Source organism: Thunnus albacares, chromosome 11 (assembly GCF_914725855.1).
Source record: "Thunnus albacares chromosome 11, fThuAlb1.1, whole genome shotgun sequence".
NCBI classification, from domain to species: Eukaryota; Metazoa; Chordata; class Actinopteri; order Scombriformes; family Scombridae; genus Thunnus; species Thunnus albacares.
In genome coordinates, this window is record NC_058116.1 from 19,763,403 (window position 1) to 19,777,176 (window position 13,774).

Here is a 13,774-nt window from a genome sequence, read left to right on the forward strand (position 1 = left end):
ATCTATAGATATATATTTCTCTCTTTTAGTGTTGTGTATTTACTGTTCCTGTGCAATGCCTTAGCTTGTATTCAAAATAAATACTGCATTAAAGTGAAAGAAGTGTCCTTCAAGATTTTACATTGAATTTACCCTGAAAAAGAAGGTTGGAAATATTTAGGCTAAATATTGACTATGTCTGTGTTTTTCTGTAATTCAGATAGGAAAACAATATTTAATTTGTTTTTTCACTGTGCTCATTCAAATGTATTTTGGTTAGATATGCAAAACTATGTAAAAAGAAACTGGGTACTAATGTACTGATTGATGTATTTGATGTGATGTTATATTGTGTGTTCAGTGATCATTCTTGGTAAATTCCTCATCCACAAATATAAATGGCCAGGCTCCAAACCATGTGAAAAACAACTAAGCAGATCATCCAATGTACTCTTGACAAAACTGTAAAACTCTGGTAATTTGTTGTGGGTTCAACAAGTACAAGTGATCGTTGTAATTGTCAAGCATCCATAAATACTAGATGTATGGCATATCGGGCTGAAATTTACTATTTTCTCACAGTCCACAATTGCAACACACAATGAAAGAGACTGAGCTGTACCACTATACAAAGAAGGGGGGTTGCATGTACAAATACAGTGAATAATTGTGTTTTGCCTACAAATACCCACAAAGATGATGCGATTTCTTCCTAGACACATTTCAATGTTTAAGTTTCGGTGACAATTTCACCTACTTTATGGAATTTTGGTTGTGGAGCATATTTACAAACTATAAATATCACCTCATTCCTATCTTCTTTGGAATGGTCTAGTCTGTCCAGTTGTCGACGGTAGAGGCGGTGAGGCGGTCCTGAGCAGAAATCTTAAAAAAAGAAAAGTTTTAGTCAGTTTTGTGGTGTTATTCCTGAATCCACTTGGAATATTAAATTCTGTGTAAAACTATGGCTTCTTCCGATGTTGCTCGGCAGCCGGTTAGTATTTTTCTTCTTTGTTGGTGACAATGTTCATGACAGTTGAGCAGGGAGTGTCCGAGGCTATCATTAAGTTAGCTACCGCTAGCCAGATAACCAACGTTACTTTATGTCCTTCAAGTTATGGAAAACCAGCTAAACATAACCGACACACAGCGCATGACACGATAAAACATCTGCCTTTAACCTAAATGTATATATAGAACATCAAGCGGAACTTTTCAACTTTTAAGAAGTGAGTCCGTATTACATCTTTCATCAAAATATATCGCGGGGGGCGTTAGCTGGCTGAAACACTCAGCAAGCCACCCAACAGTCAAAAGTTAATTAAAATGGGTGTGTGCGCTTCCCGGTTAAACACCTTTATTTTACAGTCACCAGTACAGAAAATATCAAAGTGTTGGGTCATATTCTTTATGTAGGTGACGACAGCTATGTAGCTTGATAAGCGCCACTGAGTCGCTAACGTCACATTTTTGAATGAAATGTGGCGTTCACGTACACCAACCAAAATATCTGGCCAAAAGTAAATTAGTTGTTGAAACTTGTGGGGACGTTTAGTGTTCCCCACAGAGACATGGTGGAGTACAATTATCAAAAGTTGAAGGTCTATTATGAAGAATTTCTTGGAACATCAGCATTTTGTATCATGCTCTGTAACTACGTCAGTGTTAGCCCTTAGATTAGCTGGCTGGTGATACTCCAGATTTCTGAATACAAGTTCAGACGGGGGCAGGTCAAAGGAGGACAGTTTGAGAAAACTGGATTAGCCTTAAACTATGTTAAGCGAGATGAGCTTTTAGTTGCTTGCAGATGGAGAGAAATTTACTAATGTAGGATATGATTCTTCTCGAAGTTATCATTGATTGAGAGACAGACTCAGACTTGTAAAACATGTTTTTAGACCTTAAGAGACACTTTTAAATGTGATAAAATCTCAAAGCTGTTTTAATTTCAATAAATTTAAGGTTGCAAGTTTAAAAGGGGAATGTGTTGAGCACTAATTGTGTGAAATATAATAGGTGGCCTGACCATGTTATAAGCATATGATTCTGTTTGTTATCAACAAGTGCATTATTTTGTGACTTTACTTTAATTACCCACAATAAGACATTTCTTAAAAGGTGAACATAATATCTAAGTCGCTATCGATCTATGATATATAATATGGACCGGTGAACCGATTGAATAAGCAGATAAATAAACAGAACATTTTAAAGTATGCAGCTGGTTTGTTATTACAACAATTACTCTCTATAATAATACTCAGTGGACGTGTTCATTTCATTATTTTTGCTTGTGAAAATGGCTGCAGCATTTTGAGACTGATTTGTCTTTCTGTGCAATGTCTTCCTCAGCATAAGGGGGTCCGGCCACTGTCCCTGGCGGGCCATGTGGGCTTTGATAGCCTCCCAGATCAGCTTGTCAACAAGTCCATCTGCCAGGGCTTCTGCTTCAATATTCTCTGCATCGGTAACATTTCATACACACACCTGCACACATACACACACACATATATACTTAAACATACTTATATAAAACATATACATAGACCTTTACTGTAACATGGACACACACACACATTGTCACACAGCATGCTAGTGTACTCACACAGAACTACATTTAAACACTTTCTTTTTTTTTTTTACCTGGTTGACTCAATATAATTTAGCAGATTCTTTTACTACATGTAAGTCATTGCATAGGTCTGTTGTCTGACCTTTCTCTTAGCTCCTTAGCTGGAATGCATTCTGACCACGATGGCAGCGCTTGATACTTCTGATAACAATATTATTCTAATAGCTGTGTGACTTCGTGGCAGTAGCAGACTAGAAGTTAGAGGAGCTGCACTCTGATAAGGATGCTGGGAAAAATGGATGTGTATATAAATAAATGTTGTGTAAATAAGTAATATTTTTACTTCCTCAACAACTGCCATCACTATATCGATGAACAGTGTGAACTTGAAGCTGAGTGCTCAGTTATCCTACACTTAGTACATGAAGTTTTAGGAATAATACATTTGTTAAAGCAGTTCGTTTTGGTGTCAGATGTTCACACTATATCGCATCTCTGCTGTGAAGTGTAATAGCTAAAAACTGCATCTCCATCTTTTTTTTTTTTTTGGCTTCAGGTGAGACCGGTATTGGCAAGTCTACCCTGATGGACACTCTGTTCAACACCAACTTTGAGAACTTCGAGTCATCCCACTTTGAGCCTCAGGTGAAGCTGCGGGCCCAAACTTATGACCTGCAGGAAAGCAACGTCAGACTACGCCTTACCGTGGTGAACACGGTGGGCTTCGGGGACCAAATGAACAAACAGGAGAGGTGAGTATGATATTGATCATGAACAAGAGTGACCATCAACCAGTTTTTTTCTTTTTTTTTTTTACAGCAGAATCTCTAATCAACCCTGTATGTCTGTCCTGTAGCTATCAGCCGGTGGTGGACTACATCGACAGGCAGTTTGAGAGTTATCTGCAGGAAGAGCTCAAAATCAAGCGCTCCCTTCACAACTACCATGATTCACGAGTCCACGCCTGCCTGTACTTCATCTCGCCCTCAGGTCACTCCCTCAAATCCCTGGACCTGGTCACCATGAAGAAACTAGACAGCAAGGTAGGATAATATAACGGTTTTTCTTATATATTTATATACTGTATATTAGAAGGTGTTTCCCAGACAGGGATCAACAGAATATTTTTTGAATTCTCTGGGGGTATATTGTGCAAATTAGCAAATGGCTCATTTTACAGGAGTACACTAGGATGTATCGTCCAAGATGTTTCACACTTATTAGATGGTAGCTTTTAGCTTTGTAGAGCCACTTGTAATAGCAGGCTCACCTACAGTGAAAACAAGATGATATTAATAAACAAAAGATTACCAAACAGTTGTTTGTAAATGGCTACATTGTGAAACAACAGGAAACACAATGTTAGGCAGTGTGTTATATTCTTGCAGTCAAACATGTTTGCACAAAAAATAGAGTCATTTAAGCAGAGATGCACTTAACAGCGGTTTCCTTCAAATGTTTTTTTGGGATTATTCTTTGGCCAGTTTCCTTTATTAGATAAGTTAAAGTAGGGCTGCAACTAACAATTTTCTCAATTACTTTATTAGTTGTTTGGTCTATAAAATGTCAGAAAATCATGAAAAATGTTGATCACCATTCCCCTAAACCCAAGATGCAACCTCAGATGTCTTGTTCTGTCTCAACCAAGAGTCCTCTACCCAAAGATATTCAGTTAACTATCATAGAGGACTAAAGACACCAGAAAATATTCACTTTTAAGAATCTGCAACTAGAGAATTTCAGCATTTTTTTTCCTTTTAAAAAAGTGACTCAAAACAATTAATTGATTATCAAAATAGTTGGCGATTAATCATCTAATCGTTGCAGCTCTAGAGCAGACGGTAAAGGGGTAGGACATGCAACAAAGGTCCCTAGCCAGAGTCAAATTGGGAATTTTGGGACCACAGTATATAAAGTAGTATGTGTCTTTATCACATAAAGCTGTTTCTGTCATACATCACAATTTTGGAAAACAATAAGGCCGCAGATATACTTGCTTTTAACTATGCGTTTGCATGATGGCTGCCTCATGTATTCTGTGTCCGTTTGGAGCGTTGGTTGTGCACAGAGATGGAGATGTGACAGGGTCAGAGGTCAGCGTGCACGTCGACAAACATCCTGGCAGACATTTGAAAATACCGTCGGTGTTTCTCATCAGTTTCTCGCATTGGCAGAAAGAGAGAAACATACTTGCCATTGTCACAACATGCTTGATTTAGGGGCCTTACATACCATCTACGACCGCTGCTGTTGCTTCTGAATGAACAAAATAGTAACCTCCTCGAGTGTCGCCATCTTTATTGTTCATATCATGTTAATCAAGTTCTATTTATATCCTTAGTTCTCTGGTGTGACCTCTAGTGGAATCCTCCAGCAACAGGCAAAGTACATAGTATGAACAGTTCTGTTCACGACAAAGCCGGTTGTCAATGTGAACTACTGCCTGGTTAAAAAGCAAGTATATCCCTGGCCTAAGTCGCCAAAAATATGTAAATTCTTCTTGGAGTCCTTTTAAACTGTTTGATTAATTTCAACACGGGGGGGTCTTTTCACAGGGAGGTTTCTTGGCTCTGAGCTGTTGCCAGGCAACCAGCGGAGACTCCAGGAAGTTAATGTGCCTGGCGAAGAAACAGTCCCACATATCACCTAATGTAAAGCTGTTACAGATTAAACAAATGAGATATAAAACACTACTTAGTGAGTTTTAGAGGTGCTGGTTGGTGGGTTTTGTTGCTGTTGGACAGAGTAGTCTTTATTCTAAGCTAAGCTAAAAGGCTGCTAGTTGTAGCATCATAATGAACGTGTTAACGAACAGATATGAGAGTTGTATCAATCTTCTCATCTAACTCTTCACCAGAAAGTGAGTAAATGTATTTTCTAAATACATTTACTCACTTTTCTAAGTTTTTTTTTTTGTTTGTTTTTAGCCATTAGGGCACACAGGAACCAGATGTGAATAACGTATGGAAACAGATCACAAACGTATGCGTGTGAGACAGCTGGATGTTCTGTGTTAGGGATGTTCTATGCTGCGGTCGCTTCTAGGGTGTTTTTTGTGTGGCTGTTGGGGGAGGTTGTGGTCAGAAACTTTCCCATGCTCTCTGTGTGTGTGTATGTGTAGTGACTTGTGTGTGTTTTTTTTGTGTGTGTGTTTGTGTGTGTGTGTGTGTGTGTGTGTGTGTGATTTCACCGCCGCAGAGTGTCAGTAACCCAGGATTTGCGTGTGAAAAGAGCAGAACAAGCGGTGGAATGCTGTAATCGCCTCACGCACACACACACTCGAGTTGTCCTTTTGTGTCACTGTACAGATACACAGAGAAAGAGCCATTTGTTGAATCCACGGCGCTGCCAGAGAGACAGTCAGTCACTCAGACGGCTGTTGGAACAGATCTCGTAGCGTTTTGTTTTCTCTGCCGGGATCAGTGTGTATTCTCCTTGTGTGTGTGTGTGTGTGTGTACGGGTGTGTGGTCTGACTCAGAAGCCTTGTGTAGTGGCAACGACTCATTCCAAGCCTCTTTTGGTACGAGATGACTGACAGACGGACAGGAATGTGGGGATGACTTGGACAGCAGAGTGGGCTGCCGGGCCAGAAATAACATCAGTAAACTCGGTTTATATTACACTTCTCTTAAAGCAACTTTAAAAAAAAAATGACCCTAACATGAAGGAATATAAACAAATATCACAAGAATAGTTTGGGTTTTTTGTTGAATTTTATTTGGCAGAGCCCGACTATTCATGGAATGTTGATCAGTGAGATTAGCTTGTTTTAGCTCAGAAACGAGGGCCAACGCAGCAGATGTCTGTCGTATGAGGAGCCGCTTTGCTCAAAGTTGAGGGAAGTTGGTTAAACAAATTTGTCTTAACTTTTTCTCTCAAAACTACATACAAATTACCAATAAATAGAATTGCTGCTGTAGTGCCGGAGCTGCAGGCATGTAGGTAAAGTGGATTACAATTTCTCATTCTAGGGTTACAACAATTATTTTCATTATCGATTAATCTACCATTTATTATCTATTCGTTTCGTCTATAAAATGTTTAAAAAAAATAGTGTAAAATGCCTGGTCAAGGTTGAAATAGCTTGTTTTTTCAGTCCACATCCCCAAAATGATCAATTAACTATCACATAAGACAAAGAAAAGCAACAAATCCTCAAGTAAGAAGCTGGATTTTAGGTCATATTTGGCATTTTTGCTTGAAAAATAACTGAAACCATTAATAAATTGTCAAAAATCATTGTCGATTAATTTTCTGTCAGCTCCATTACTCTGTTCTGGTTATTTTGATGGGCAAAACTACGATGAAACCCGAGTTTTATATAATGTATAATAAGCTGTTCTGGCAACGTTTTCAATTAGCATGAGTCACTTAAAGCCACTATGTGTATGATATATAAAACATGCTGATCTTGGTGCCTCATTTTGTTCTCTAGTGGTAGTTTCTAGTGTCAGCTGTCATCATTTCCCGTAGCCAGAGCTTCCGTCTCGTCAACTGAGATGCCGAATGTCTGTTTAAGAAAACAGAAGCAAACATCACAGGAGACTGTAATGTTATTTTTTGTTGTATTTTTTTTTTTTTTATCATGATCCTCACTTGAAGTTTCAGAAGTTATTTATGTTCTTTAAAAAATATGTGTTTCATGTATCTCATCTCACTGTAGGTGAACATCATCCCAGTGATCGCCAAAGCCGACACCATCAGTAAGAGCGAGCTGCACAAGTTCAAGATCAAAATCATGAGCGAGCTGGTCAGCAACGGCGTCCAGATCTACCAGTTCCCCCTGGATGATGAGACAGTAGCCAAAGTCAACACTACAATGAACGTAAGAACACACACACACACACACACACTCACACTGTCTTTCTTACATAATATTATTTGCCGTAAAGGTCTCACGAATCTTAAACTTAAACAAGCAGACACAATGTGTTTGTGACACAGTAAGTATATAAATGTACGTGTTATGCCTAAAATAAGTTTCAGTAGTAGAAACAGCTGGTAAACTTTTATTGCAGTTTATTTTCAAATGTATACATATTATAAACTGCTGTTTTTTTTGTAGGGTCATCTGCCGTTCGCTGTGGTAGGCAGCACGGAGGAAGTCTCCGTCGGCAATAAGATGGTGAAGGCTCGTCAGTATCCCTGGGGCGTAGTACAAGGTAGGACGGATCATTGTGTGTTTCTACACAACTTTGCCTGTATTGTTAAATATCATGCTGTTAATTGGAGGGTCCTATTGATTCAGCATTAATGGACATCTATCTGTTTCTTCTGACCAGTTTCTTTTTTTTTTTTTTTTTCACTAACAAGATCGTTTTCCCGTTAATTCCTTCACTCGTGCCACGTAGAAATGAATGTGGTTAGAGCTCAGTGTACTGTAACTAAAGAAAACACAAGAACTGCTGCAAGTCATACCAAACAAAACAAAACTTTCTGGGACACACTAAAATCTGCTGAACACACCAGTGATTACTAAAGGTCAAGTTCAGCAGCTGTTAGTGTCTCTCTATTGCTCCATTGAGTGCAATTCATATGTTTTGTGTATTTTCCTGTTTTCTTTAGACGCAGTGCGGCTAACGCAACTGCATGAAGAGATAGCGCTAGGTCTAATTCATCAATGATTTTGTGGGTGAACTGACCCAGTTTGTTTTCATCTTACTGGATGATGACATCATATACTTAAGGATAATTGTACTGTGACATTTTGAGATCAGCACACGCCTCTTCAGCGGGGTTTAGTGTGTAAAAGCCTTCAGTGAAACCAACCCGGTCTACCTAAAGATGCTGCTAAACAACCTTAAAACAAACATCCATTCCTGTGACTCTCAGTGGAGAACGAGAACCACTGCGACTTCGTGAAGCTGAGAGAGATGCTGATCTGTGTAAACATGGAGGACCTGAGAGAGCAGACGCACACCCGTCACTACGAGCTGTACAGACGCTGCAAACTGGAGGAAATGGGATTCAAAGACACAGACCCAGAGTGCAAACCTGTCAGGTGAGCTGCCAACTTACAAACGCACGCACGCACACAGAGGAATACGACGACAGACGACTAACCTTTTTATGTATGTGTGTGTGTGTGTGTGCAGTTTGCAGCAGACTTACGAAGCCAAGCGTCAGGAATTCCTGGTGGAACTGCAGAAGAGAGAGGATGAGATGAGGCAGATGTTTGTGCAGAGGGTGAAGGAGAAGGAGTCTGAGCTGAAGGAGGCTGAGAGAGAGGTACGTAGACGAACACAGCCGCTCTTCATCTGCACCGTATATCTCGTGTCAAAGGAGGTGCATGTTGGCACTAGTGGTGTGAATATTTGCTATCAGAAATAACATTTAGCCATTTTTAACATTTTCTTTCCTCTTAGAAGTAGCAAATCGGTAGTTTACTCATTACATATTACATATACTTTGTCTGTCACATAGTAATTAGTCAGGTAGTAGTTAGAGCTGCAACTATTGCTATACTATTACAACTCTTAATGGATTTGTCTGGGGCCGCCCCCCTAATAGTCAATCAACAGTTAGTTAACGAGAAGAGTTTAAAATGAGGTCAAAACCTCGTACAGTATGTGGCAGGACTGTGTATAAAATGCTAGAGGGGTTTTAGATTGAAACAAAGGATACAGGAAGTGGAGACACCTGGACAAGGAAACCAATGAAGTGAACTTCAGCACAGATAACAGAATAGCAGAAGGACAGATTCCTCAGGAAATATCTGTTCAGCTTCGGCACTTTCCTGCTGGGAAACCGCCTAAAATGAAAGATAGGATTAAACGGAAATAAATGACCCACGGGACTGAAAAAGGTAACTCAGTCTCCTCGCTGGACATATTAATTGTCATTATAACAGGCAGCTCGCATTGTGCTTGTAAAAATGATATTTTAAAGGCTCATTATTATAGTTTTGTATTTCTCTGTAATGTAGCACAGTGTTAACAATGTTACTTATAACATTCTTTATCAGTAGTGGAACTCAAACCATTTTCTGATGCCCAAAAATATATATTTAAATGATTAAATTAATATCATAGTCGTGTAATGACTAGTTGACTAATGGCTTGAACTAATAACTACTAGTTGACTCGGAAAATCTGTGGTCAGGAACCTTAGACGTGTCGATCAACAGAAAATTAATCTGCAACTATTTTAATAATCAAATCATCGCTTTAGTAAGTAACATAAATGCCTAAAATTTTTTGTTTTTAGTTTGTCAAATGTTAAGATTTGATGCTTTTTTTTGTCATACATGATAAACTAAATAACTGTTGATTGGACTTTTTTTTTTTTTACTGTTTTATGGCATTTTATAGACAAAACGATTCATCAAGAAAATAATCAGCAGATGAATCGATAATGAAAATAATCACTGGTTATTAAAAATTAATCATTTCTGCTAAATCAGCTAGAAAGGCTGATCTCTAATGTTAGTACTTGCTCTACTCGAGTCTAGACGTCTAGAACTCACCCCTGCTCTGGTTTCTGTGTGTGTTTTCAGCTGCAGAGCCGTTTCGAGCAGCTGAAGCGCCTCCACGCGGAGGAGAAGTCGGCTCTGGAGGAGAAGAAGAGACTCCTGGACGACGACCAGAGCTCCTTCAGCAAGAGACGTGCCGCCGCTCAGCTCCTGCAGGCCCAGAGCCTCACCGCCAACGGCAAGAAGGACAAGGACCGCAAGAAGTAAGAGGCCTCTCTGAAAACCAACGCTGATATTTCACGGGAACATTCAGGATCCTTAAAGTTTTACAAATTTGTCCGCAGTAATGATGAAATGAGTGTCGAGTATTCACTTCATTTGGTACAGTATACATCGCCACCTGCTGGTAACAGTACTGTGGGGCAGCAAATTTGAAGACTACAGAGAGTATTTAAGATATACGAGTGCACTGATATGAGCAGGATAGTAGATTTAATCCCCATGTGTTAACTTCTCATATTTGTCTATTGTCCATTTTGCAATCTCTCAAACTTAATGAATATTAAACGTGACCCTGAATAAGTTTGTCTGTAAAACGAGGGCAGCAGAATAGAAAGAAAAAAGCACATAGTTTAAGAGTTTAAAGGGACATTTAAGGTACTGAACACGTTGTAATTGTACAGAGGAAATTCACTATCAGGGTGTGGATGTCGTTTTTATGGAATGTGCTGATGTAAATCTGTCTCTCTTTGTTTCCTCTTGTCAGTTCTGGCTTCATGTGAAGACTTTTGGATCCGAACCAAACTCAAGTGTGACCAGTGACATTCAGACCCGTCACATCCTTTCCAGCTCTTTGTGGCCAGTCTCAGACCCTAACCAGGAAGGACCCCCCACACACACACATACACACACACACCAGCAGTGCGTACGAGTTTGTTTTTTGTGCCAAAGTTAAGACGACTGTTCCCAAGACTCCTGCGCACAATTTCCTCTGTGTTATTTTTAATCCTCTTTTGTGCGGTTTATACCTCTTTTGTGTAATATTTTATATTTATCCTTTCATTTTTATATAAAACTTTAATTTTCCATATACCTCCTTTTTTTTTTTTTTTTTTTTTTTTTTTTTTTTTTTAAACTTTTGCCCAGACTGAGGGACTCCTCAGAGAATTGACTTAAACACAGCCTCCTCCCTACATCCTGCACACAGATCAAAGGATCTGGATTAGCTACTAACAATACAGAAAGTCTCAGTCTTTAGTGAATAATAAGATCACACTTTTTAATGCACCGTTCAAGTCTAATGTGCTTATAATTTATTATAAAACCACCTTCAGATGTAAAATTTGTACCAAATTTACATGTTGGTCTCACGTCTGAATAAACACCCGAGTCACTTTTTCATGAAAGTCACAATAGAGTTCTGACTCATCTCACCTACTAAACCTGAAGTTTGGCCTTCAAAGAGCACTGTAATAAATAATTCATGTAGTTATCATATCTAATTTACTAAGAAAATAATTAATAATTAAATTCCTTGTGGTGTGAGACAAAAATGGAACAAAAACTTTAGGAAATTCCCAATAATCATCAGACTTTTATTCATATCAACAGCTCACAGTATGAATATCCAGCGAAATGATCACAACCTAACTGCTTGTTATTTTTATCTTGAGCTCCGTCGGATTTTATAAAACAGGCAGCAGAATTATATCAAGTTTCTAACAAATAATGACACTGATCACGATGTTTATCAGGGGACCTACAAGAGTTGCTTAGACCAGTTATCCCTCACGCTCACAGTGGCTGTTAATAAAGCCACGGAGAGAAACAATCATTCCAAAGATCATGCAAAAAAAAATAGTTTTAAAATCACTCAATATCATAATTCACCTTCTCACAGCTGTTGTCAGGCAGTGCTGCTGCTGCTGTGAGGAAGACGGGAAGCTTTGACGCTCTCTGTCGTCAACCTCTCGTCGTATTTGCAATCGTCCTGCCATGTTTGAAAAGAGAACAGAAGAGAGACCTACGTGTTTGAATGCCAGAAAGCCATTACTCCCTAAAATATTACATGATCCATGTCTGAACAGGGCTTTAGTGATGATTTCTGAATCTAGTGTGTTTATCATTAATAGTAAGCGTAGTCACTGAACACTATAATTAATGTTCCCTTTACTGTATTATCATTATAGAGGTCAGACAGTGTTATTATGTCTGATTATATCTGCTATAAACTTTTAATATGGACAAACCAGCCACACTAATTGTCCTCTAGTTGTTCCAAAGGGAAAGTCATTTCCAAACTTTTTCAGTCCAAACACAGTTTTACAGTTTTTCTTGGAGGTTGAGGTTTTGTTTTGGATTAGGTACATGTTACAGTACAGTATCTTGTGTGAATTATCATCTTGTGTGCGTGTGCGCGTGTGTGTGTGTGTATATATATATTGTGTTTTACCCGCTCCCTTATTTTTTTTCCTACCGACACAACAAACTTTTAAAGTTTGCAATACGGTCTGTCTGAAAAGGACTGACTCATGGAAAAATAATACATCATGGATTCAGTGTTTTTGTTGAGGAAGATGAAGGAGGAAGAGAGGGAAGACGCTTCTCTCCGGAGTCAAGACGAGACAGGGATTCACACCTCGTGTCATCTAACAGTACAGAGTAAACCAGGACACTGTGACACTGGTTTCCGCTAAAAGTGTGATATTTAAACCGACATTTACTCACAAACACTGCCACTTTACATTTACACTAGTGCTTAAGACGTGTTAGTGCCTTATCTGTGTGCTTACTGTAGAAATACACTATCCACTTAACTTGTACATCCAGGGAAACCCACCGATGCCTGATGGAGTGAAGCTTTTCTAAGACACATTTGTACTACACTTGTATTTATGGAATAAACAGTGTTACTTGGGAGCCTTTATCCTTCTTTCTAAATAAATCTTTGTATTTTTGTCATGATACATTGTGCTTGTCTGTTTGATTTGATCTCACAATATGATGTCGGAGCAATGAACGCCTGTTACTTTTCCTTTACAGCTATTCAGGCTGTTTCTATCTCTCTGTTAAACCAGTATATAAAAGGTTGAGAGACTCAATAAAAGATTTATTAAAAGCTAGTTAATTTTAAAAGAGAATGTCCACACTTAACAATCGTTTCTGTATTTACCCCCCCACTTCAGCTGGTTGTCAAACATTGTATCTAAGTACTTTTAAGAGCTGACAGTTTGCAGTCTCCCAACATGCATGATGCTTCCTGTGTTAAGATGTTATCTCTGCTGTGTCTAAACACACATTCAACTCCGAAAGAATGTCGTTACACCACTTCCCAAAAGTGGGAAGAGCGCAGCCTAGTCCTGATCTGGACCCTGAATGACTGCATGTGTCATCTGAGAATTTGGTATCTGCAGCTGTTGGTGTACATGATAAAAAGAATCACAAGCCTCCCTTTTGCTTTAGAGGAAAATTTAGCGCAGTAGCTTAACATCTTCCCTGCTCACTTGCTATATTTGATCACACACACACATAAAGGAATTGCCCTGCACAGCCTGTTAGAGGTCTTGTTCCCTGCAGTGTCTTACCCTCCGGCTCCGTTGCCCTTCATCTGACTCAGAGCTGGCGCACAGACAGGTAGATAGACAGGTCTGGCGTAAGGCGGATCAATTCCCTGCAGGGGTCTGCAGCATCTCGCTGTTATGCTGGAAGGAGGGCACCTCGAGGAGAACTGTTTCACCAAGGCAAACTGTGTGTGTGTGTACACAGACACCTTTAGCTGCTCTCTGGGGGGGTGTGCAGCTTCTGGCTGGGA

The 13,774-nt window shown here is 39.2% G+C and overlaps 1 protein-coding gene across 1 annotated transcript; it reads left to right on the plus strand.

Annotated features, from left to right (window-relative positions):
• Nucleotides 1-799: 799 nt before the first annotated feature.
• sept10 (septin 10) lies at nt 800-12,929 on the plus strand. The gene is made up of 10 exons (XM_044365461.1): nt 800-973; nt 2,332-2,446; nt 3,108-3,303; nt 3,408-3,594; nt 7,216-7,377; nt 7,618-7,714; nt 8,385-8,553; nt 8,648-8,780; nt 10,048-10,226; nt 10,730-12,929. Exons 1-10 carry the CDS (start codon nt 944-946, stop codon nt 10,743-10,745), a joined length of 1,284 nt encoding a protein of 427 aa, XP_044221396.1. The 5' UTR covers nt 800-943; the 3' UTR covers nt 10,746-12,929.
• The last annotated feature ends 845 nt before the right edge of the window (nt 12,930-13,774 follow it).

Coding starts and splice junctions, on each gene's coding strand:
- sept10 (XM_044365461.1), top strand. CDS start 944: ATGGCTTCTTCCGATGTTGCTCGGCAGCCG. Junction 7,715..8,384: donor TCCCTGGGGCGTAGTACAAG/GTAGGACGGATC, acceptor TGTGACTCTCAG/TGGAGAACGAGAACCACTGC. Junction 8,554..8,647: donor CCAGAGTGCAAACCTGTCAG/GTGAGCTGCCAA, acceptor GTGTGTGTGCAG/TTTGCAGCAGACTTACGAAG.